Genomic DNA, 23809 nt, shown 5'->3' with positions numbered 1-23809 from the left:
AAACGCTGAAAGGAGTGACATGCTCTATTTTGCAGAAAAACATGCAAAGCACAAAATCCTGAACAAAAAAAAACATGATGTGTGCATGAGATTTCTGGAATCTCATAGACTTTGCTGGTACTGCAAAACGCAGCTGAAAATTTGCATAAAAAAAACTCTGAAAAACCATGATGTGTGAACATAGTCTAAAGAGTTAATCCCCAGACAGAGTGCACTTCAGAACGTGAATATAGACTTAGTCCTCAATCAATAGACATCAGGTTATTTTTTGTTTATAAGTTAAAATACAATTTTTATTTCAATATGTTGGTTCTATGTTTAGTCAGTGTGCCCATTTTTATAATCGGTTTATCATCCAGTTGTTTTTTTTTGTCAAAGCCTCTCATATCAACTGCTCAGTGAATAAGGAACAGCAGTTAGAAGACTACAAAGATGACATCTGAGTGTCTGTTTATGTGAAAAAAACTTTCACTTGAACGGGAATGTTTGTTCTACAAATCAAATGAAAAAAGATCTCCTTTTATTTGGCGGACAGCCTCAGGCTGTGTTCACACTTTTGTTCAGGAGTTTTATTTTTTCAGTTCCATTTTTGGAATAAGCAAACAGGATTCATGCTCAAAAGTGATCTGTTGTACAACCAATGCAATCAGCAACAGAGTGGTCCCACTTATTATGGCATCTCTCTGGGTTCTGATATATGCATTCTTTTTAAGAATGTGTGACTTTACTATATCTTGCATTTTTTTTCTTACTCATGTATTCAATAAAATTATAAAAAAAGAAAAATTGCTACTTCCCTGTGTGTATCCTTTGATGTCTAGCAAGATTTCCTTTCATTGTAAAACATTTCTCACATTTGGAACATGAATATGGCTTCTCCCCTGTGTGAGTTCTCTGATGTGCAACAAAATGCGATTTCTTTCTAAAACATTTTCCACATTCTGAACATAAAAATGGCTTCTCCCCTGTGTGAATTCTCTGATGTACAACAAGATATGATTTCTCCATGAAACATTTCCCACATTCTGAACATAAAAATGACTTCTTTCTTGTATGAGTTCTCTGATGTCTAACAAGTTTGAATATCTCGCTGTAACGTTTCCCACATTCTGAACATGAAAATTCCTTCTCCCCTGTGTGAATTGTCTGATGTACAACAAGATGTGATTTCTTTAGAAAACCCTTTCCACATTCTGAACATGAAAATGGCTTCTTCGCTGTGTGAATTCTCTGATGTTTAACGAGAAGTGATTTCTTATAAAAACATTTCCCACATTCTGAGCATAAAAATGGCTTCTCCCCTGTGTGAGTTCTCTGATGTGTAACGAGAAATGATTTCTCATTAAAACATTTCCCACATTCTGAACAGGAATATGGCTTCTCCCCTGTATGAATTCTCTGATGTTTAACAAGATGAGGTTTCTCATTAAAACATTTCCCACATTCTGAACATGAATATGGCTTCTCCCCTGTGTGAGTTCTCTGATGTACAATAAGCTGTGGTTTCTGTTTATAACATTTATCACATTTTGAACATGCAAATGGCTTCTCCCCTGTGTGAATTCTCTGATGTGTAACAAGATGTGATTTCTTTATAAAACATTTCCCACATTCTGAGCATAAATATTGTTTCACTTTTTTAAGAGCTATTTCATGTTTATTAGTCCTTCTATAACTTTTGTTTTGCATATCGGTCATGGACGAAGCAGAAGAAAGGACCTGTTGAAAATGATCAGAGGAAAGATTTTTTCTGAGAAGGGCTTGAGGTTTATCTGAGATAATGGCATGTTCTTCATATGTATCTGGTGTAATACCATGATCATCTGTTGCAAAATCTGAAAATATCAGATGTCCCTCTGAGCTGCTTGTACAGTCATCTGCCAAGAACAAAAGTGATTTTAAGTGATTTTATTATTTTTCAGGAATAATGCAGTGAAATCATATCAATATTATATATTTTATAGTAGATTTTATACATTTTCATACACATTGAAATCAATTAAGCACAATAGCACAAAGCAGGGACTATTAGATTATGACATTAGGCCACCAGGTTGCGCTGTTTCAATTTTTCCCTTCTCTGTTGGATAGGATTGATCTTCTCCATAGGTTCATGTTTCACTTTGTCTATCACCAATCATTACCAATGATATCAGGGGCGGGGAACCTATTTTTGTGCAAAAGATCATTTGGATATTTATACCATCATTTAGTGATCATCTTGACATTTATCTTGCTATATTTGGTCAAACATTTAATTAACTGACCCTAATGTGATGGTTGGACCTGCTTCAATTTGGTGAGGCTGTTATGTTAGATGGTATTAATGATGTTGCTAGTTGCAACTGCTTTTCCAGGTTTGCGTCGATCTGCAGCACAGTCAACTCTTTGTAATAAGTTTTATAAAGAACTTGCAAAATAAAGTTGTGCCAAATACAGATGTATATTATACTGCATGTCTCCTCACAGGGGGAAATTCATCACTGGTCATGTTACCTTTATAGAACTCAAGCAGTTGGAGGTCTACTGTATACATCACATAGGAGACACTGGGAGTGGTGCATATACATCACATAGGAGACACATTAATTGGTAAATATACATCACATATGAGACACTGGGGCTGCAGCATATACATCACATAGGAGTCACTGGGACTGGAGAATATAAATCACATAGGAGTCACTGGGGCTGGAGCATTTATATTACACAGGCGTCACTGGGGCTGAAGCATATACCGTATCCCTCCTAGGAGACACTGGGACTGCATCATACCTTTCACATAGGAGTCAATGTGGCTGTAGTATATACATCACATAGGATAAAATGTGGCTGGACTATATACATCAAATAGGATACACTGGGGCTGCAGAATATATATCACATATGATAGAATGTGCTGGAGAATATATGTCACATAGGAGACACTGGTGCTGGGGTATATACACTATGGGGAGGCAATGGGGCGGAAGCATATACATTAAAGGAGACATGAGGCTGCCACTGCTGTGGGACAGGACTGAATCGCTCGCTTACTTCGCCCAAAACTATGTACAGATGCTGGCACTGGCTAACACCAAGACATAATCCTTAACTGCATGCAACACAGTGTTCAATAATTAACGCTGAATGAGCTTCTTCGCAGTGCAAAAATGAATAAAAGGGCAGGCAAAACGGGGCTGCCATCCGAGCACTGCGATTCCTTCAAAAGCCCTACTGTGCACCCAAACAATAGTTTTCCGTGACATATGGGGTACAGGTATATTCAAGAGAAATTGTACAACAAATTGTGTGGTCAATTTTCTCCTTCTACTCTTGGGAAAATGCAACTTTTTGGGCTAAAGCAACATTTTTGTTGAAAAATTTAAATTTTTAATTTACAGGTGCTTCTCACAAAATTAGAATATCCTCAAAAATTTAATTTATTTCAGTTCTTCAATACAAAAAAGTGAAACTCATATTATATAGAGTCATTACAAACAGAGTGATCTATTTCAAGTGTTTATTTCTGCTAATGTTGATGATTATGGTTTACAGCCAATGAAAACACAAAAGTCATTATCTCAGTAAATTAGAATACTTCACACTAGACCTCAAGCAGCTTGGATTGTGTGCCTCTCTACTCTTCCTCCAGACTCTGGGACCTTGATTTCCAAAAGAAATGCAAAATTTACTTTCATCTGAAAACAACACCTTGCACCACTGAGCAACAGTCCAGGTCTTTTTCTCCTTGGCCCAGGTAAGACGCTTCTGGCGTTGTCTATTAGTCATGAGTGGCTTGACACAAGGAATCCGAAACTTGCAGCCCATGTCCTGAACATGTCTGTGTATGGTGGCTCTTGAAGCATTGACTCCAGCAGAACCACTCCTTGCAAATCTCCTCAATTTGAATGGCCTTTTCTTAACAATCCTTTCAAGGCTGTGGTTATCCTGATTGCTTGTGCACCTTTTTCTATCACACCTTTTCCTTCCACTAAACTTTCAATCAATATGCTTGGATACAGCACTCTGCTAAAGAAGCTGACTGTTCACAATGACCTTTTGTGGCTTACCCTCCTTGTGGAGTGTGTCAATGACTGCCTTATGGACATCTGTCAAGTCAGCAGTCTTCCCCAAGATTGTGGAGCCTACTGAAACAGACCAAGGGACCTTTTTAAACGCTAAGGAAGCCTTTGCAGGTGTTTGTTAATTATTCCAATTTACTGAGATAATCACTTTTGTGTTTTCATTGGCTGTAAGTCATAATCATCAACATTAACAGAAATAAACACTTGAAATAGATCACTCTGCAATGACTCTATATAATATCTGAGTTTCACTTTTTGTATTGAAGAACTGAAATAAAATAAATTAACTTTTTGATGATATTCTAATTTTGTGAGAAGCAACTGTATGCCTAAAACACAGTAAGGGGCCCCATGTTTAGCATTATTGTAGTAGGGAATTAACCAGGGCTGTGGCGTCGGTAAGCCAAACCTCCGACTCCTCAATTTCCATGACACCGACTCCACGACTCCCTCATACATGGCTCATGTTTAAGTGATAGAGAATCTATAGGGTATTGTCAAGAAGAAGATGAGAGACACTAGACCCAACAATGCAGACGAGCTGAAGGCTGCTATCAAAGCAACCTGAGCTTCCATAACACCTCAGCAGTGCCACAGGCTGATCGCCTCCACGCAGCATTGATGCAGTAATTGATGCAAAAGGAGCCCCGATCAAGTATTGAGTGCATTTACTGAACATACATTTCAGTAGGCCAACATTTCGGATTTTAAAAACATTTTTCAAGCTGTTATTATAAAGTATTCTAATTTACTGAGATCATGACTTTTGTGTTTTCATTGGCTGTAAACCATAATCATCAGCATTAACAGAAATAAACACTTGAAATAGATCACTCGGTTTGTAATGACTCTATATAATATGAGTTTCACTTTTTGTATTGAAGAACTGAAATAAATTACATTTTTGAGGATATTTTAATTTTGTGAGAAGCATCTATATATGTCCCAATGTTATAGTTCCGTGAAGCACCTGTGGGTTATAGATGCTCACAATACCCATACATAAATTACTTGAGGGGTGTAGTGTCCAAAATGGGGTTACTCGTGGGGAATTTCTTCTGTTTTAGCACCTTGGTGGCTCTTCAAATGCATCATGGTGTCCACAATCAATTCCAGCCAAGATTGAATATTTGAACACTATTAGTGCTCCTTCCAACCCTAACTTTGTCGTGTGCCCAAACAGTAGTTTCTGACTACATTTGGGGTATCAGTGTACTCAGGAGAAATTGCAAACTTACTAAATGTGGTTTTGAATACCTTTAAACCCTTCACGCTCCCGCCAGTTTTCAGCCACCTAACCAGGCCAATTTTTTCATTTCTGACCAGTGTCATTTTATGAAGTAATATTGCTGGAACACTTCAAAAAATCCAGTGATTCCAAGACTGTGGTTTTGGGACATGTTGTACTTCATGTTAGAGGTAAATTTTGGTTAATATTTTTTGCTTTTATTTATGAAAATATTGAAAATTTGAACATATTCAAAGTTTACATTGTTATGCCCTTAAACCAGATAGTTATACCACATAAAAATGGAAAATAAATAAGATTTAGCACATGTCTACTTTATATTTGCATAATTTTTTAAACATAATAATTTTGTTAGGAAGTTAGAAGGGTTAAAAGTTTATCAGCAATTTCTCATTTTTCTAACAAAATTTACAAAAACAATTTTTTCAGGGGCCACATCCCTTTTGAAGTGACTTTGAGGTGCGAATATGACCAAAAATACCCAAAATTGCCACTATTTTGAAAACTACACCCCTCAAATTGCTCAAAACCACATTCAAGAAGTTGATTAACCATTTAGCGGCTTCACCAGAATTAAAGCAAAGGTGGAAGCAATACAATGAGAATTTTACTTTTTCCCACCAAAATATAGATTTAGCTCCAAATTTAGCATTTTAGAAAGGGTAAAAGAAGAAAATGGACCGTACAATTTGTTGTGCAGTTTCTCCTGAGTACTCAGATACCCCTTTTGTGGTGGAAAACTACTGATTGGGTACATGGCAGGGCTTATAAGGGAAGATGCCCCCTTCAACTTTTGGAGTGCAACATTGGCTGGAATAGATAGTGGATGCCATGTCACAACAGCAGAGCCCTTTTTGTGCTTAAACAGTGGAAACCCCCCACAAGTGACCCCATTTTGGAAACTATACCTCTCAAAGAACTTATCTAAAGGTGTGTTGAGCACCTTGAATGTGCAGGTGCTTCACAGAATTTTAAAATGTTGAGCCGTGAAAATACAAAATCAAATTATTGCTGCAAAAATGTTGCTTTAGCCCCCAAATTTTTTATTTTCCACAAGAGTAACAGGAGAAAATGGATGATACAATTTGTAGTTCAATTTCTCCTGAGTACACCAATACCCCATTATCTGGTGGAAAATACTGTTTGGGCGCACGGCAGGGCTTGGAAGGGACGGAGCACCATTTGACTTTTGGAGTGAAAATTTGGCTGGAATAGATAGCACACGCCATGTCGCGTTTTCGGAGACAGTGATGTGCCTCAATGGTATAAACCCCCACCAAGTGATCCCATTTTGGAAACTACACCCCTCAAAGAACTTATCTAGTGGTGTGGTGAGCACATTGAACCTACAAGTGCTTTGCATAATTTTAAAACGTTGAGCCAGGAAAATTAAAAAACAAATTTTTCCAGCAAAAATGTTACTTTAGTCCCACATTTTTCATTTCAGTAACAGGAGAAAATGGACAATACAATTTTATTGTGAAATTTCTCTTGAGTACACTGATACCCTATATGTGGTGGAAAACTACTGTTTGGGTGCACAGCAGGACTCGGAAGGGAAGTAGCGCCAAATAAATTCTGGAGTGTAATTTTGGCTGGAAAAGATTGAGGATGCCATGTCACATTTGAAGAGCCCCTGACAACATTTCCTGTAAAAAATTCAATGTGCAAAATATTTTTTATTTTGCACGTTGAATTTTTTACAAGAAATGTTTCAATTGGTTCATTGTATATAACCATTCTAAAACAACAATGTTTATGGGTATACGTTTGTAGTGATTTGCAAATAGCATAGGTACAGTTAGGTCCATATATATTTGGACAGAGATAACATTTTTCTAATTTTGGTTCTAGACATTACCACAGTGAATTTTAAACAAAACAATTCAGATGCAGTTGAAGTTCAGACTTTCAGCTTTCATTTGAGGGTATCCACATTAAAATTGGATGAAGGGTTTAGGAGTTTCAGCACCTTAACATGTGCCACCCTGTTTTTAAAGGGACCAAAAGTAATTGGACAATTGACTCCAAGGCTATTTCATGGACAGGTGTGGGCAATCCCTTTGTTATGTCATTCTCAATTAAGCAGATAAAAGGCCTGGAGTTGATTTGAGGTGTGGTGCTTGTATTTGGAAGGTTTTGCTGTGAAGTAAACATGCAGTCAAAGGAGCTCTCCATGCAGGTGAAATAAGCCATCCTTAAGCTGCAAAAACAGAAAAAACCCATCCAAGAAATTGCTACAATATTAGGAGTGGCAAAATCTACAGTTTGGTACATCCTGAGAAAGAAAAAAAGCACTGGTGAACTCATCAATGCAAAAAGACCTGGGCGCCCACGGAAGACAACAGTGGTGGATGATCGCAGAATAATCTCCATGGTGAAGAGAAACCCCTTCATAACAGCCAACCAAGTGAACAACACTCTCCAGGAGGTAGGCGTATCAATATCCAAATCTACCATAAAGAGAAGACTGCATGAAAGTAAATACAGTGGGTTCACTGCACGGCGCAAGCCACTCATAAGCATCAAGAATAAAAAGGCTAGACTGGACTTTGCTAAAAAAATCTAAAAAAGACAGCACAGTTCTGGAAGAACATTCTTTGGACAGATGAAACCAAGATCAACCTCTACCAGAATGATGGAAAGAGAAAAGTATGGCGAAGGCGTGGTACAGCTCATGATCCAAAGCATACCACATCATCTGTAAAACACGGCGGAGGCAGTGTGATGGCTTGGGCATGCATGGCTGCCAGTGGCACTGGGTCACTAGTGTTTATTGATGATGTGACACAGGACAGAAGCAGCCGAATGAATTCTGATGTATGCAGAGCCATACTGTGTGCTCAGATCCAGCCAAATGCAGCCAAACTGATTGGTCGTCATTTCATACTACAGATGGACAATGACCCAAAACATAAAGCCAAAGCAAGCCAGGAGTTTATTAAAGCAAAGAAGTGGAATATTCTTGAATGGCCAAGTCAGTCACCTGATCTCAACCCAATTGAGCATGCATTTCACTTGTTAAAGACTAAACTTCAGACAGAAAGGCCCACAAACAAACAGCAACTGAAAACCACTGCAGTGAAAGCCTGGCAGGGCATCAAAAAGGAGGAAACACAGCGTTTGGTGATGTCCATGAGTTCAAGACTTCAGGCAGTCATTGCCAACAAAGGGTTTTCAACCAAGTACTAGAAATGAACATTTTATTTACAATTATTTAATCTGTCCAATTACTTTTGGTCCCTTTAAAAACAGGGCGGCACATGTTAAGGCGCTGAAACTCCTAAACCCTTCATCCAATTTTAATGTGGATACCCTCAAATGAAAGCTGAAAGTCTGAACTTCAACTGCATCTGAATTGTTTTGTTTAAAATTCATTGTGGTAATGTCTAGAACCAAAATCAGAAAAATGTTGTCTCTGTCCAAATATATATGGACCTAACTGTAATTGCTATTGGATGTATGTTTTTTAACTCATTATCTACCAATGTCTTTTTTTTGGACGCCTAATTTTTTGCTTCTAGCAACAAAGGTTTTCTATTTAGGTCCAATTAGGTCCAAAAAAACAAAAAATGAAAATTGCTAATTTGGTAAGTAATGGGTTAATACAGATGAAGTAATGAATTAGCTTTGTGAGGACAACCAATCAGCAAGATTGTGAGGTCACTAGGAATGGTATAGATCAGAGGTCTCAAACACGCGGCCCGCATGTGGCCCCTAAGACTGCTTATACAGCCTGCAGGCACCACCTACCCCTTGATGATCTGGCCTGATCCAGGAGCTGCTGACAGCAGTGCTATATTGCTGCTCAGAGATAGTCTCTCTGCACAGCATTACCAATGCCAGCCGCCGGCCAGAGGCCAGCAGCTGACATTTGCGTGCCAGCGCAGTGGCGTATGATGTCACAGCCATGTGTAGATGTCAGCTGCTGGCCTCTGATAGGTTGGCAGCTGGCATTAGTAATGCTGTGCTGGGAGACGTTCTCTGCATGGCAATATAGCGCTGCTGTCGGCGGCTCCTGCAACAAGGCCGGAAAAGTCAAGGAGTCTATGGTGCCTGCGGGCTGCGTGTGTAGAAAGGACGCCGAGGGAACGGAGGACAGGTGAGAAAAATATTTTTTCTCTCTCTTTTATATGTGTGAAGAACGGCACAGGGGTCATATCTAACACTATGGGCACCTGGATGGGGACATACCTACAATATGGGGACCTGGATGGTGACATACCTACAATATGGGGACCTGGATGGGGACATACCTGCAATATGGGGACCTGGATGGGGAAAAACCTACAATATGGGGGCATATCTACAATATGGGGACCTGGATGGGGACATGCCTACAATATGGGGACCTGGATGGGGATGGGGACATACCTACAGTATGGGAACATATCTACATTATAGGGATCTGGATGGGGACATATCTACAATATGGGGACCCGGCTACAATATGGGGACCTGGATGGGGACATATCTACAATATTGGGACCTGGATGGGGCACTACTACCGGATGGGAGACATTACTCCAAGATGAGGACCAGGATGAGGACATTACTACAAGAAGAGGACCAGGATGGGGGATATTACTACAAGATGGGAACCAGGATAGGGCACATTACTACAAGATGAGGACCAGGATGGGGCACATTACTACAAGATTAGGACATTACTACAAGATGAGGACCAGTATGGGGACATTACTACAAGATGGGGACATTACTACAAGATGGGGACCAGGATGTGGTCATTACTCTAAGATGAGGACCAGTATGTGGACATTACTACAAGAACAGGATCAGGATGGGGGATATTACTACAAGATGAGGACCAGGAAGGGGCATTACTAGAAGATGAGGACCAGGATGGGAGGGCATTACTTCAAGATGGGGACCAGGATAGTGACATTACTACAAGATGTTTGCCAGAATTACTTTATGGTGCTAATTGTAAGGCAATATTACTGTATGTGGCCAATTGGGGGAAACGAAATTGTAAACATTTAAAAAAAAATTAAAAATAAAGCTTGAAAAAATTATTTTGGCACTAAAAATGCTATTTTATATACAATTGTGTTCAAAAGTTTACCTGCCCCGGCAGAATTTTTGCTTTCTTGGCCTTGTTTCAGAGAATATGAATGATAACAAAAACCTTTTTCTCTACTTATGGTTATTGGTTGGGTGAAGCCATTTATTGTCAAACTACTGTGTTTTCTATTTTTAAATCTTAATGACAACCAAAAACATCCAAATGACCCTGATCAAAAGTTCACATACCCTGGTGATTTATGCCTGAAAACATGCACAGAATTTGACACAAATGGGTTTGACTGGCTACTAAAGGTAACATCCTCACCTGCGACCTGTTTGCTTGTAATCAGTGTGTGTGCATAAAAGCTGAGTGAGTTTCTGGGATCCAGACAGACTCTTGCATCTTTCATCCAGCCTCTGATGTTTCTGGATTGTGAGTCATGGGGAAAGCAAAAGAATTGTCAATGGATCTACGGGAAAAGGTAGTTGAATTGTATAACACAGGAAAGGGATACAAAAAGATATCCAAGGAATTGATAATGCCAGTCAGCAGCGTTCAAACTGTGATTAACAAAAGGAAAATCAGGGGCTCTGTAAAAACCAAACCACGGTCAGGTAGACCAACAGAAATTTTGGCCACAATTGCCAGGAAAATTGTTCGGGATGCAAAGAAAAACCCACAAATTACATCAGCTGAAATTCAGGACTCTCTGAAAACTAGCGGTGTGGCTGTTTCAAGATGCACAATAAGGAGGCACTTGAAGAAAAATGGGCTGCATGGTCGAGTCGCCAGAAGAAAGCCATTACTGTGCAAATGCCACAAAGTATCTCGCCTACAATACGTCAAACAGCACAGAGACAAGGCTCAAAACTTCTACAACAAGGTAATTTGGAGTGATGAGACCAAAATTTAACTTTTTGGCCACAACCATAAATGTTACATTTGGAGAGAGGTCAACAAGGCCTATGATGAAAGGAACAGCATTCCTACTGTAAAGCATGGAGGTGGATCGCTGATGTTTTGGGGATGTGTGAGCTACAAAGGCACAGGAAACTTGGTAAAAGTTGAAGGAAAGATGAATACAGCACGTTATCAGCAAATACTGGAGACAAATTTGCACTCATCAGCCCAGAAGCTACGCATGGGACATTCTTGAACGTTCCAATGACCTAAAACACAAGGCCAAGTCAACCTGTCATTGGCTGCAGCAGAACAAAGTGAAGGTTCTGGAGTGGCCATCTCGGTCTCCTGACCTCAATATCATTGAGCCACTCTGGGGAGATCTCAAGCACGCAGTTCATGCTAGACAGCCCAGGAATTTACAGGAACGGGAGGCTTTTTGCCAAGAAGAATGGGCAGCTTTACCATCTGAGAAAATAAAGAACCTCATCCACAACTACCACAAAAGACTTCAAGCTGTCATTGATGTTAGAGGGGTCAATACACTGTATTAAGAACTGGGGTATGTGAACTTTTGATCAGGGTCATTTAGATGCTTTTGGTTGTCATTAAGATTTAAAAAGAGAAAACACAGTAGTTTAACAATAAATGTCTTCACCCAACCAATAACCATGAGTGGAGGAAAAGTTTTTCTGTTATCATTCATTTTCTATGAAACAAGGCCACGAAAGCAAAAATTCAGCCGGGGTATGTAAACTTTTGTGCACAACTGTATAAATTAAACCTTCAACTTAGTCCCATAAAAACCCTCCCGACGCATTTCTTTCTCCTTTCGGAGAAGTCATCAGGGGAGTATGTTAGGCATTTGGGAAGGCACAGTATTACTTTCCGGTAAAAGTAATATTACTTTTGCTGGAAAGAGTGGTGGCAGCATTCTGCACCACTAAGAGATCACTCAGCACTATGAGGAATCTCTTTTGGCGTTTTTAAGCACTTTTTATGCAAGGAGTCACTTATTTTCTATAGAATACCCGTGCTTTCCCAAATGCCTAACATAATCCCCTGATGACTTCTCCGAAAGGAGAAAGTAATGCGTCGGGAGGGTTTTTATGGGACTAAGTTGAAGGTATACTTGGGTACTGTCCTTGCAAGAACAGTAGCCATTACCGAGGCACGACAGGATAGAATAGTCCAGGAAAAAGAACTTATGAACATGGACAACTATCCCTGAGAAATGCACACCAGTGAAATGGGAGAGACCACACATTTTCCTTCTTTGTTATTTTTGAGCACTTGTATATTATCTAACCGTCCGGACATTACATGTGAAGAGATATGACATTTATAGAGTTTATTATGCCTGCTATATATAGCTCTTAAATGTTCCGAGGTTAGTAGGGTCATTTTGGTTAAGTTTCTTGGGTTTATGGCAATTGAGGCCAATATTTTATGATAACAAGTAAAGTTTTAGAGAATCCTCAAGGCTGTATCTGGTGATCATACAGACGGCGTCCACACGGCCTCCATCTGCCTCATTATAGGGAATCCTCTGTCTGAATTGTGGCACCCCAGGGGTCTGGTTTCCACAGTAACGGCAATGTTATGTCTGAGAGCAGGTGGGAGGTCTCTTGGTCAGGGATCCTGTGCATGCCACACCTCCTGCCCAGTCCTGGGAGGGGAAGAACTTCCCCTATATAATCCTAGGGCTGAGGCAGGGTTAGTGAGTAGAGAAGAAGTAGAGACAGAGAGGAGAAGCAGATATAGGAAAGAACATCAGGAGCTCTGTGGGAGCAGTGCTACAAGGAGTCAGGGGCTGGCAGCTGCAGAGCTCGCCCTGACTGAGAAGTTATCACCGGACCCGGAGTCCGAGGCTGTGGGGACTTACTCCTATCCAGCAGCAGAAACCGACCGGCAGGGGATTGCAGGTCCTCTGGCCCAGAAACCCGAAGGCACGGTCACACGCGTGGGACCAGCACCGCCGTCGTGGAGCGAAAGCTACTAGAAGGCCCCGAGTCACCGGCCATACGGGTGAGCACCACACGGTACACTCAGGGACGTGGGCTACTTATACCCGCCTCTAGCAAGGTAGCCAGAAGAGTACAGTCAGTTTGGGAGGCCTACAACTCCGCCTGGCCAGGGGAGATCCCATCTGCTCAAGGACTGACCAGGCCCCAATCGCTAGCCAGTACTCCGGGAGGGTCTATCTTTGTCACCAGTAAAGACCCTGAACTACACCGTACCGTCTCCGAGTGGTTCCTGCTACCCCCATCATCCACGTCGGCTGCCCTGAGGCCATACCCCTCCCGTTGGGGGTTATACTATCACGCTGCACAATCCTACCACCGGCCTCAGCGGTCTGCCCTGCAGCAGCAGCTCCTTAGCTGTACTCAACGGGTGGCGTAGTCGTCCAACATCTACCGCTGATACAGCGCCACTTAGTCTGACTCCCTGGGCACGGACCGGATCACCGCCACGAGACTACAACCCTCAACAGATCCGGCTCCGGGTAAGCTCCCGCGTGCGCAACGCTGCGCGACACAGGCCCAGGGGCGCGTCAACTTTTGGCGTAGTCGGCAGGATCTCGTGCCCGCAACCACCGGGTACTGCGTGCCTGAAAAAGACTGTTCAAACTTACCTGTGGTGAAGATTCCCGCCATCCGGCGCCATCTTCCGCTTCCTTCCCGCCATCGGTGGAGTTTTCCCGCCATCCGGCGCCATCTTCAGCCTTCTTCCCGCCACACGTGGAGTTTTCCCGCCATTGGACGCCATCTTGAGGACGCCGCGCGGGAAGAAGAGGGGCGTGGACTCCGAAAGCGCGCGAGAACTGAAGCCCTGCCTCACGTCCGGACGTTGTGTAAGGTCCTGGAAGGAGCCCAGCAGACGCCGACGTCACAGGAGCACGACGGAAGGTCCTCAACCCTGACGATCCACTGCGGAGCCGCGGCCTACGGAAGAGGATCATCGCAAGGTAGGCCACGGTCCACTAGGGGGGAGAAGGATGCCGGATACGGAGGAGAGCTTCACCGCTTCAACCCCCGCCAGCGCCACCGCTGTTGCGGTCATGCCTTTCACCATGCCCTATATCCCGGGGGCAGCCTGGCTACCCCAGTACTCAGGGGAGTCACATACCCTGCATGACTTTAGAGAAAAGCTGGATAGCCTCTTCCAGGTGTACCCCCTCACAGAGGAGCAAAAAGTGAGCATCCTGGTGGCCCAATTAACCGGAGCAGCCCAAAGGGAGGTAAAGTCCTGGCCACCTGGGGGGAGGACTGTCGCAGGGATACTAATCCGGCTGAGGGACACCTTTGATACCCGCACCTCAGCCGAGATCAAGCTTAGATTCTACGGGTGCAAACAGCGGGCACATGAGAGTATAAGGGACTATGCCCTGAACCTACAAGAGGCCCTGAGAGCCATTAAGCAGACCGACCCTGACGGCGTGGGAGACGAGGACAGGCTGTTGACTGAACAATTTATAGAGGGTTTATATTGCAATGCCCACCGAACCCAGTTGCGGGCAATGGCCTTACAGGACCCTCATCTGGGATTTGCACAGTTCAAGGACAGAGCCATCCGGGTGCTTCGAGAACTGGCACCAGGTGGCGTTGTGACCCCCAGACGCCCCACTACCACTTACCACCAGGAAGCGGCGCCCTTGTCGGCAGGGCCTGTGGGAGCTGATGCGCAGGCTTTGAACAATGACCCGGCTCCAGACCTGCACCATCAGGTCCAAGAGCTAGCTAAAAGCGTTGCTGCGCTAACCCGAACTGTGCAGTCTTTACAGGTTTCCACTCCAGGGAAGATCCAGCTGGCATCCGGACCGGAGGACATCCCGTGGCGTCGACCAAGGAGGACCCCACCGGCCAGAGGAAGACCCAGCGACCGATACAACGAGGACGGACGACCCATCTGACGCCGCTGCAATCAACCCGGACATATGGCAAGGTACTGTCCTTTAAACTGGCACAACCTGGGGTAGAGGGCCAACCCCCAGGAAAAAGATCACCAGGCCCATCGAACTGGCGCGACAAATATGTGGGAGGACGTCCAGTCTTACCCGTGGTACTGGATGGCATTCCTATGAGTGCCCTACTGGACACCGGGTCACAGGTCACCACCATCCCGTACGTGCTCTTCAAGCAGTACTGGAATGACTCGGATATCACCCGCTACCCTGACGACGACTTGAGTATCATCGCCAGCAATGGTCAGCCCGTGCCACAGATTGGATTTAAAGAGGTGACCATTAAAATCGGTAGAGTCGAACTGGCAGCACAGGGACTGATCATTGTAGACATTGACAAACACGAGAGTCACCCAAAGATAACTCTAGGAACTAATGTAATTGAAAATTGTCTTGCAGAGGTGATTTTCCTTTTACAGCAGGTTGCCAAGAACGCCAGCTCCGGCCAGCAGCGAGTGCTCCAGAAAGAGATCCGGGCACTGATGCGACGGCAACAGCTAGAACTCTCCGGTGGTGAGATTGGTAGCGTGCGAATGTGTGACCCTTTCCCTATTGCCATGCCCCCGAAAAGTGAAATGATGATTTGGTGCCGGGCAGCTATTGGTCTGAGAGGTAGAGATTACCAGGCAATGGTAGAACCAGTTTACTCAGACAGTAGGCCCACCATTTTGACAGCACGGGGGGTGGTCAATGTACGCCATGGGAGGGTGCCCGTTCGCATAATAAATATCGGGAAGAGGGAAGTGTACCTGCCCCGGTATGCCACGCTAGCCAAATTGTATACCATCAATCAAGATTCCATACAGTCCGTAGAACCCTTGCCTCCATCTTCCCCGGAGGAAGGTAACGGCTCTCAGAAAACAATGGAGGACTGGTGTCAGCAACTACATTTGGGTACTGACTCCACTCCCTCACACCAGAAACAGGGAGTCTATCGGGTGGTGCAAGAGTACGAGAGAGTGTTTAGTAAACACCCGTTAGACTTCGGGCGAGTCAAGGGGGTAGAACACCACATCCCCACGGGAGACCATCCTCCCATAAAAGAGAGGTATCGACCCGTACCCCCTGCACACTACCAACACGCCAAGGGGATGCTTAGAGACATGAAGGAGGCTGGGGTGATCAGGGATAGCTGTAGCCCCTGGGCAGCTCCACTAGTCTTAGTCAAAAAGAAAGACAACACCATGAGGATGTGTGTAGATTACCGGAAAATCAACCGTATCACACACAAGGATGCGTACCCCTTACCAAGGATAGAGGAGTCTTTGGCTGCTTTAAGATCTGCTAACTTCTTCTCTACCTTGGATCTCACTAGTGGGTACTGGCAGGTTCCTGTAGCAGAGGCGGACCGGGAGAAGACCGCATTCACCACCCCGATGGGACTTAGCGAGTTTACCTGCATGCCGTTCGGACTCTGCAATGCACCAGGAACCTTCCAACGATTAATGGAGTGTTGTCTGGGCCACAGAAACTTTGAGACGGTCCTGTTGTACCTGGACGATGTCATCGTATATTCCAAGACGTATGAGGACCACCTGAAACACCTGGCGGAAGTGTTCGAAGCTCTGGCAAGCTACGGCCTAAAGGTGAAACCCTCCAAGTGTCACCTCCTGAAACCAAAGGTGCAGTACCTGGGACACGTGGTGAGCGCTGATGGAGTGGCTCCCGACCCTGATAAGATCACCGCAATTAAGGAATGGCCAAGTCCCTCCAGTGTAAAGGAAGTGCGGCAGTTCCTCGGGTTGGTAGGCTATTACCGCAGATTCATCCCCGGTTTCACCAAAAAGGCAGCTCCTATGCAGGACCTCCTGATAGGCCAGTCCCGGAAGGCCAAGAACCAGAAGCCACCCTTCAGATGGGAGAAGTTAGAAGAAGAGTCCTTCCGCCAGCTGAAGATGGCCCTCACGGGGGATGAAATCCTGGCGTACCCTGATTACAGCCAGCCCTTTATCCTCTACACCGACGCAAGTAACATCGGGCTAGGAGCCGTGCTGTCCCAGATCCAGCAGGGGAAAGAACGAGTAATCGCTTACGCCAGCCGAAAACTGCGACCCACCGAAAGAAACCCTGAGAATTATAGCTCATTTAAGCTAGAGTTCCTGGCAGTGGTGTGGGCAGTCACCGAACGCTTTAAGCACTACCTCGCTTCTTCCCGGTTCACCGTGTACACGGATAACAACCCATTGACACACCTGGACACTGCAAGACTCGGTGCCCTAGAGCAGAGATGGATGGCCCGTCTGTCCAACTACGAGTTCACAATCAAATACCGGGCAGGACGCTCCAATACCAACGCGGACGCCCTGTCCAGGATGCCAAACCTACCGGACGTAGGAGAAGATCCAGAGGGACTGGAAGAAGTCGAACTCCCCGCGTTCCACCGTCATGGGACTATCCAGTATTCCCATCGGGTAAGGAGTAAGCAAGCCGCTACGTTTAACCCCTTGCCTCACTACAACTGGGAGGAAACGCAAGACAGTGACCCTGCCGTCCGGCTGGTGAAGGAGATGCTGACTCGGCCAGAGGCTCGCCTTGACCCAGACGCTCCGGAGGAAGCCAAGCAACTGTGGGCTGAGAAGAGTCGACTGTTCCTTTACAAGGGGAAGTTGTGCCGCAGAATGGTTAACTCCCGGACGCATGAACTAATCTGGCAAGTAGTGGTGCCACGGAGAGACGCAGCCATGGTGATGGAAGCATACCACGACGGGGCTGGACACTTCGGATGGAAGAAGCTGGAGTTCCTGCTGCGTGGGCGGTTCCACTGGGTAGGCATGAGGGGAACCATCGAGAGGTGGTGCAGATACTGTGGCCCGTGCAACCTAAGAAGGAAGGACCGTGCCAGCCAGAAGACTCCCCTGCAGTCCATCGTCACCCGGCAGCCGTTGGAACTGGTAGCCTTGGATAATGTAAAACTGACCCCAAGCAGAAGTGGCTACGTCTACGCGTTAACCATTGTGGATCATTACTCCCGGTTCTTGGTTGTCGTCCCCGTTAAGGACTTAACGGCTCAAACAGCAGCTAGAGCCTTCCAGCAGCACTTCTGCCGTCCACACGGGTACCCGGACCAAGTGCTGACGGACCAGGGACCTGCCTTTGAAGCGGAGGTCTTCCGGGAATTCTGCAATCTGTATGGCTGCCGGAAGATAAGGACGACACCCTATCATCCGCAAACTAATGGACTTTGTGAGAAAATGAACCAGGTGGTAATGGATCTCCTGAAAACGTTGCCCCTGGAAGAACGCAGTCTGTGGCCTGAGAAGCTGCCCGATCTAGTGGACCTATACAACCACATCCCGGTAGGTTCCACCAACTGTACCCCGGCTTACCTAATGAGGGCGAGACCTGGTAAGTTACCTGTTGACCTGGAAATGGGAGTCCTGACACCCGAGGACACTTCACCAGAAGCAGACTGGCACACAGAGAGGCAGCAGCAGTACCGGAAAGTACAGGAGAGCGTGGAGCGAAGTCTCTGTCAGGCTAGGGAAAGACAAGAGAAAACTTACAACCAGTATGCTCCCGCTGTTCCCCTGGTACCCGGAGAGCAGGTCTTGAAGAGGAAAAGACGGCTCCACAAGTTGGACGACCAGTGGGAGAAGGACCCGTACACCGTACTGCCCTCAAGCCACGAGAACCCGAAGGTCTGTACCATCAGTAAAGACGGAGGGGAGACCATAGCCATTGTATCCCGGGATCACCTGAAGAAGTGTCCTGAACAGCTACGGAACCCTGAAGAGGAACAAGAAGACCATCGACCCGTAGAGGAAAGGGAAGATATGGTTAGTACTGTGCTCGGAGACTTCCCTCGGTCCTGGACTCAAGTCAATGGTGCAGTTGTGGTACCCGTCCTCACGTTCCTCCAACCAGCATCCCAAGTGCCTACGGAGCAACAGGAAGAGCTGGAAGAGCAGCCGGTCCAGGAGGCAGAAGACTCCACACAAGCAGAACAGGAGGATCAACCCTCTGCTTATAGTGAGCCTGCCGTACCCCTAGTGAGTCAAAGAGCCGGTAGACAGCTGCCCAGTTTACCCTTGACAGCTCCTACACCCTGTAGTTCAGGGCTAGACAGTCAGCTCCGTAGGTCCACTAGGGCCACTAGAGGCCAGTTACCCGCACGTTGGAGGATTTGAAGTGTATAAATTGTTTTATTTGTGGTTACCTGTTTTTCTTGTTGCTTGTGTATAATTATGTGTTTCTAGTTATTTATAGGAGTCCTTGGTGGATTTACCAGGAATCCTTTGTGTATAGTTGGAGCGTAACCCAGGACGGACTAAAGACTGTTAAGGACTCGGGGCAGGACAGACCCCTACCTGGTTACGTCTCCCTGTTTTGGTGAAATGGACACCTTGCTTTTCTTCAAAGACTGCACCCGGTTGCGGACACGCCGTAACCATCTTTATGTGTTTTTCTTATTGTATTATTATTGTTTATACCTTGTTATGTTTTTCTAAAAATATGTTTAGTCCCGGAGTACTAAATTTCACTAGGGGGGAATGTGGCACCCCAGGGGTCTGGTTTCCACAGTAACGGCAATGTTATGTCTGAGAGCAGGTGGGAGGTCTCTTGGTCAGGGATCCTGTGCATGCCACACCTCCTGCCCAGTCCTGGGAGGGGAAGAACTTCCCCTATATAAACCTAGGGCTGAGGCAGGGTTAGTGAGTAGAGAAGAAGTAGAGACAGAGAAGAGAAGCAGATATAGGAAAGAACATCAGGAGCTCTGTGGGAGCAGTGCTACAAGGAGTCAGGGGCTGGCAGCTGCAGAGCTCGCCCTGACTGAGAAGTTATCACCGGACAGTCCGAGGCTGTGGGGACTAACTCCTATCCAGCAGCAGAAACCGACCGGCAGGGGATTGCAGGTCCTCTGGCCCAGAAACCCGAAGGCACGGTCACACGCGTGGGACCAGCACCGCCGTCGTGGAGCGAAAGCTACTAGAAGGCCCCGAGTCACCGGCCATACGGGTGAGCACCACACGGTACACTCAGGGACGTGGGCTACTTATACCCGCCTCTAGCAAGGTAGCCAGAAGAGTACAGTCAGTTTGGGAGGCCTACAACTCCGCCTGGCCAGGGGAGATCCCATCTGCTCAAGGACTGACCAGGCCCCAATCGCTAGCCAGTACTCCGGGAGGGTCTATCTTTGTCACCAGTAAAGACCCTGAACTACACCGTACCGTCTCCGAGTGGTTCCTGCTACCCCCATCATCCACGTCGGCTGCCCTGAGGCCATACCCCTCCCGTTGGGGGTTATACTATCACGCTGCACAATCCTACCACCGGCCTCAGCGGTCTGCCCTGCAGCAGCAGCTCCTTAGCTGTACTCAACGGGTGGCGTAGTCGTCCAACATCTACCGCTGATACAGCGCCACTTAGTCTGACTCCCTGGGCACGGACCGGATCACCGCCACGAGACTACAACCCTCAACAGATCCGGCTCCGGGTAAGCTCCCGCGTGCGCAACGCTGCGCGACACAGGCCCAGGGGCGCGTCAGAATCATGTACTCGTATTTCACAGTTTTACACGGAAACCCCGGTGTGCTCAGCGTAGAGCACAGGATAAATCTGGGACGAGCTTTACTGCCATCTTTGGGAGGCAGAATGAAAAAAATCAACAGCAAGTCAACAATTGTTTTTACTTATTTTTTTACGCCATTCCTCGTGCTGTATAAGTGATTAGACAACTTTATTCTTCGGGTCGGTGCGATTACAGCGATATCAGATTTATAATGATTTTTTATGTTTGGCTGCTGTCACACACTAAATAATGCTTTTTATTACAAAAACAATTATTTGTATCTGTATATTTTGAGAGCTATATTTTTTCTATATTTCTGCTGACAGAGTCATGTGAGGGCTTGTTTTTGTGGGACGAGTTAACGTTTTTATTGTTAAAATTTTCATGCACATAACCTTTCAATAAAAATTTAATTTTGAGAAAAAATGTTATGTAATTTTCAATTGCAAAAAAAAGAAGAATAAACAGGACAATATCAGCATCAATATATCATAGAATATAAGTATAACGTCCAATAAAACATCAAGTTATAGGAAGAAAAAGGAAGGAAGGGAACATTTTAGGCCATCAGTATTACAATTATGAAGTTACTAAAATCCAATGGAAACCATACATAGCGCAGCCAGGAGCAAATCAACACACAGCCCAATCCGGACAGAGAAGAAACGCACCCGAGAAAAGGGTGGGTCACATCAGTCTGATGTAAGACTCTAGGCATTGGATTCCTGGAATTCAATCCAGTCTCTCCAAGCCTCACAGCATCTATCACAGTCAGTGGGGGATTGGGCAATAAAATGTTCCATCCTATTTAGAAGAGCTATTTCAGAGAACCACTCCTCCAGAGTAGGTGGAGAAGTACTTTTCCAGTGGCGAGGAATGATATTCTTAGAAACCTGTATAAGGTAGCTTATTAAAGTTCTTTTGTATCTGGTGCAACTTGTTGGGATCATAAAGAGCAAAAGAGACTCAGGAGAGTCGGGCACAGAGAGACTAGTCATTTTTTGAATGGTCTGAATTACCTGAGTCCAGAAACCTCTCATTATGGGGCAACTCCGCCGAATGTGGAGTGGAAGAGGGACGATGACACACATCTCCAGCATCTATCTGATACTGTGAGAAACCACTTGTGAACTAATACGGGGACCCGGTACCATCTGGAGATGATCTTAAAGGAGGTCTCCTGAGCTTTGGTTGCAATTGAACTTTTTTTTATGAGCAAATTGAAAACATTTAGCCCATTGTGAGTCCTCAAAAGATTTACCCAGTTCTTTTTCCCATGCATCGCAATAGGGTGGTCTGATAGTTGTAGTATAGGCTATTAGGTGATTATAGAGCAATGAGATGGAGTGCGAGGGTGGAGACGATGAGAGGCACACTTTTTCAAAATTTGTAAGATCCCTATTGAGCCGTCTATCTTTTTTAATATGGTGTAGGGTTTGGTACTCACTCGGCTGTGGTTGAGGTAGGCACACAAAGCGCTTTCATTACAGTATCCAGACTGGTTTATTTTGACAGAATAAACAGCAAACATAAAAACAGCCTTTTTCCAACACAAAAAAAAGATATAACAGAACAAAACTCAAAATAACAAGTCCATACAGCACGGCCTCAGCCATTTAAATAAAGTGCTACAGCAGGATCTGAGCAGCACATGCAAGGCCCTGCTCACCTTGCAAAACACACAGACAGACTGAGTCAGCATCAGCTACCTTAAATGAGACCTTACAAGATCTGGACTGGAGGTAAGTGAGCAGCCTATCCCACCCAGCTTTTTCAGCTGCTCATAAAACCCGGCCCTATAATCCGGGCCCATTAACTACCTCTCAGCATTATGTGTGCTGGAGCCTGTTCTCCGGGTCCTACATCACCAAAGCTTGGCACCTCCCATCCACTACCTGTCCAGCTGCAACCTTACAATGGGAATAGAAATGTTGCAATTGTCTATAGTCATAGTCTGCTCTTTTTTGGCAGACCTGTCCGAGCAAAAATATGGACTAGCTCCAGGGCAATGCTCTTACTGGACCAGTTCCTTAGGGGTACCGCTTCGGGGTACCGGGTCGCATAGCCCATGACCACTAGGATGTATTGGTGGCCCCGGGCCGATTTAACTAAGGGACCCACGAGGTCCATGGCAATCCTCTCAAAGGGAACCTCTATCACAGGTAGTGGAACTAAGGGACTACGGAAGTGGGACGTGGGCGTGGTTATCTGGCAGGTGGGGCAGGACCTATAATAGTTTAAGATCTCCCGGTAACTTCCTGGGCAATAGAACCTCCTCATTATTCTCTCCTGGGTTTTCTCAACCCCCAAGTGTCCCCCCAGAATATGTGAGTGGGCCATATCTAATACCCTCCGATGGTATGGCCCTGGAACTAACAGTTGTTCCACTATCTCTTCACCTTTAAGTTTGGTCACTAGGTATAATAGCTTCCCCTGAGCTGCAAAGTGTGGGTACCTGGTGTCTGCCCCCCGCTCTTGAGCAACCCTATTACAAACAGTAACATTATCCCACGCCCCTTTCAAGGTCAAGTCTCAAACTTGAGCAGACCCAAAGTTCTCTCTGAGCACCTCTAATTCAGAGTGGCCAACAAGGACAAACCTTGACCACCCTGACCTCGTGGGATCGGGTGCCACAGTCTGTTCCCACTGTCACTCTAGCCACCGGGTAGTTCTTCTTCACAGATTTGGTAGGGATCAGCTGGTGGGGAAGGGTGGCACTGATTAAGGTTACCAGACTCCCTGAGTCCAACAGTCCAAGCACCATCACTCCATCAACGGATACAGCACACGCCTGCGGCTCCTTGCCGGGTTGACAGTCCGCAATGCAGGCTGGGTAAGCATAATAGGAACACCGTCTGCCTATGCTGCAGTCCATTGGCTTAGCAGAGATATGACACTGGGAGGCTACTTGTCCCGGATTGTGACACCGCCAACAGACCACATATTTAACAACAGGCCTTACAGCACCTTCAATGGAAATGGGACGCCCCCCAGTTGTGGCTCTGAACCCCTTCCGTGGTGAACCCGCCTCCTTTTGGGTACTCCAGTATGGGGAGTTGACTATGTCCGGTTTTCCCAGAGATTTTTCGAC

The 23809-nt window shown here is 45.5% G+C and overlaps 1 protein-coding gene across 1 annotated transcript in view; it reads right to left on the bottom strand.

Moving 5' to 3' along the window:
• Positions 1-222: 222 nt before the first annotated feature.
• Positions 223-23809, bottom strand: part of LOC141270770 (uncharacterized) — a 103723-nt gene continuing 80136 nt past the window's right edge. The window contains exon 7 of the mRNA XM_073680883.1: positions 223-1877. Within this exon, the coding sequence (XP_073536984.1) occupies positions 790-1877 (1088 nt within the window). The 3' untranslated portion in view covers positions 223-789. The remainder of the gene's footprint in view (positions 1878-23809) is intronic.

The sequence above is a fragment of the Phyllobates terribilis genome, unplaced genomic scaffold (assembly GCF_046119375.1).
Source record: "Phyllobates terribilis strain yellow unplaced genomic scaffold, ASM4611937v1 Scaffold_5__5_contigs__length_657084704, whole genome shotgun sequence".
Classification (NCBI taxonomy): Eukaryota; Metazoa; Chordata; class Amphibia; order Anura; family Dendrobatidae; genus Phyllobates; species Phyllobates terribilis.
Note: the sequence above shows the minus strand (reverse complement) of the source record. Positions and strands in the feature narration are given on the sequence as shown.